General features: G+C 38.4%; 1 protein-coding gene across 1 annotated transcript in view; it reads right to left on the bottom strand.

Annotated features, from left to right (window-relative positions):
- The window catches only part of wwox (WW domain containing oxidoreductase), a 135,439-nt gene extending 134,481 nt beyond the window's left edge, over positions 1-958 (bottom strand). Inside the window, exons 1-2 of the mRNA XM_014012304.1 lie at positions 903-958; positions 659-828 (exon numbers count right to left, since the gene is read on the bottom strand). Coding sequence (XP_013867758.1) covers positions 659-828; positions 903-958 — 226 coding nt within the window. The remainder of the gene's footprint in view (positions 1-658; positions 829-902) is intronic.
- Positions 959-1,202: the final 244 nt, after the last annotated feature.

Genomic DNA, 1,202 nt, shown 5'->3' with positions numbered 1-1,202 from the left:
ATGTATGTATGTATGTATGTATATATATGTATGTATGTTTGTTTGTATGTATGTATGTATGTATATATATGTATGTATGTTTGTTTGTATGTATGTATGTATGTATATATATGTATGTATGTTTGTATGTATGTATGTATGTATGTGTATATATGTATGTATTTTTTTTTCATCTAATACTGTGTGTAGTCTAAAGTAAATGCCATATGAATTGTGAGCAGGAAACCATAAACCAGTATTTTTGTTGACAAGTTTACTCTCCCAAAACAATGTTAAAATGGTGAAAATCGTGCAGACTATGGCTTAAATACAATCTATAGTAAGTGTAAGTAAGTAGTATGTGAAAGGTAATTCCGTCTTATTTTGTTTGGACATCTGAAGTGTTGGAATATTTCCAAGCCGCACAACAACGAGGCATTTTGCTTTCTCCTCTCTGCCACCTCCAATATGGCGGCGACATGKTTATGCCGTTCAGCTTYCAATAGGGCCTCTATTGATGCTATGTGAAAGACTCCTCAGAGGGACCCTCATCCACGAAGGTGTAATCTTACCATCTAGTGGCAGCATCCGGGTATCGCACTTTTCTGGGCAGGCCACCGTCTTCCAACACAAAAAGCAAAGCATAAAAAAGAGAAAACACAAACCTAACGACACTTACCGATGCCGGAGTTTCCCCCAGTGATGAGGACCACCCTGTCGGACAGGTCGCGGCCCTGCAGAATCTCCAGGGCGGCRGTGTTTCCATCGTAGCGTTTCGGCTTCACCATCACATCCTCCACTGTAAAAGCCTGGCGTGGGTCAAAGTACGTGGTGCGCTTGTTGATGTGGCTGAAAGCAGAAAGGTGAGCAGTTACAAAAAACGTGAAAAAATAAAAAGAGAATTCACTCAACCGTRAACTTACTCAACATAAATTATTTGTCCTTTTTCATCCGTCTCCTGCTCCCAGCCATATGGCATATCTGTTTTTTWAAAAAATGTGCAAATTATAACATCTTGAAACTGCTATAACACAAGGGAACAAAATTATGTTTCGGTTACATTTTAAAGGAGACATATCATSCAAAATTCTCATTTTTAGCCATTAAATAAATTGKGTTGAGTATCTGGCGTCTGTAGGAGAAAAGTTGAATTTAGTCTCTCCCGGTGCTGCAAAGATATCTTTATTTTCTGTTTGGGTCATATTATTCAGCACGTTCAGTTT

The sequence above is a fragment of the Austrofundulus limnaeus genome, unplaced genomic scaffold (assembly GCF_001266775.1).
Source record: "Austrofundulus limnaeus strain Quisiro unplaced genomic scaffold, Austrofundulus_limnaeus-1.0 Scaffold90, whole genome shotgun sequence".
Classification (NCBI taxonomy): Eukaryota; Metazoa; Chordata; class Actinopteri; order Cyprinodontiformes; family Rivulidae; genus Austrofundulus; species Austrofundulus limnaeus.
Note: the sequence above shows the minus strand (reverse complement) of the source record. Positions and strands in the feature narration are given on the sequence as shown.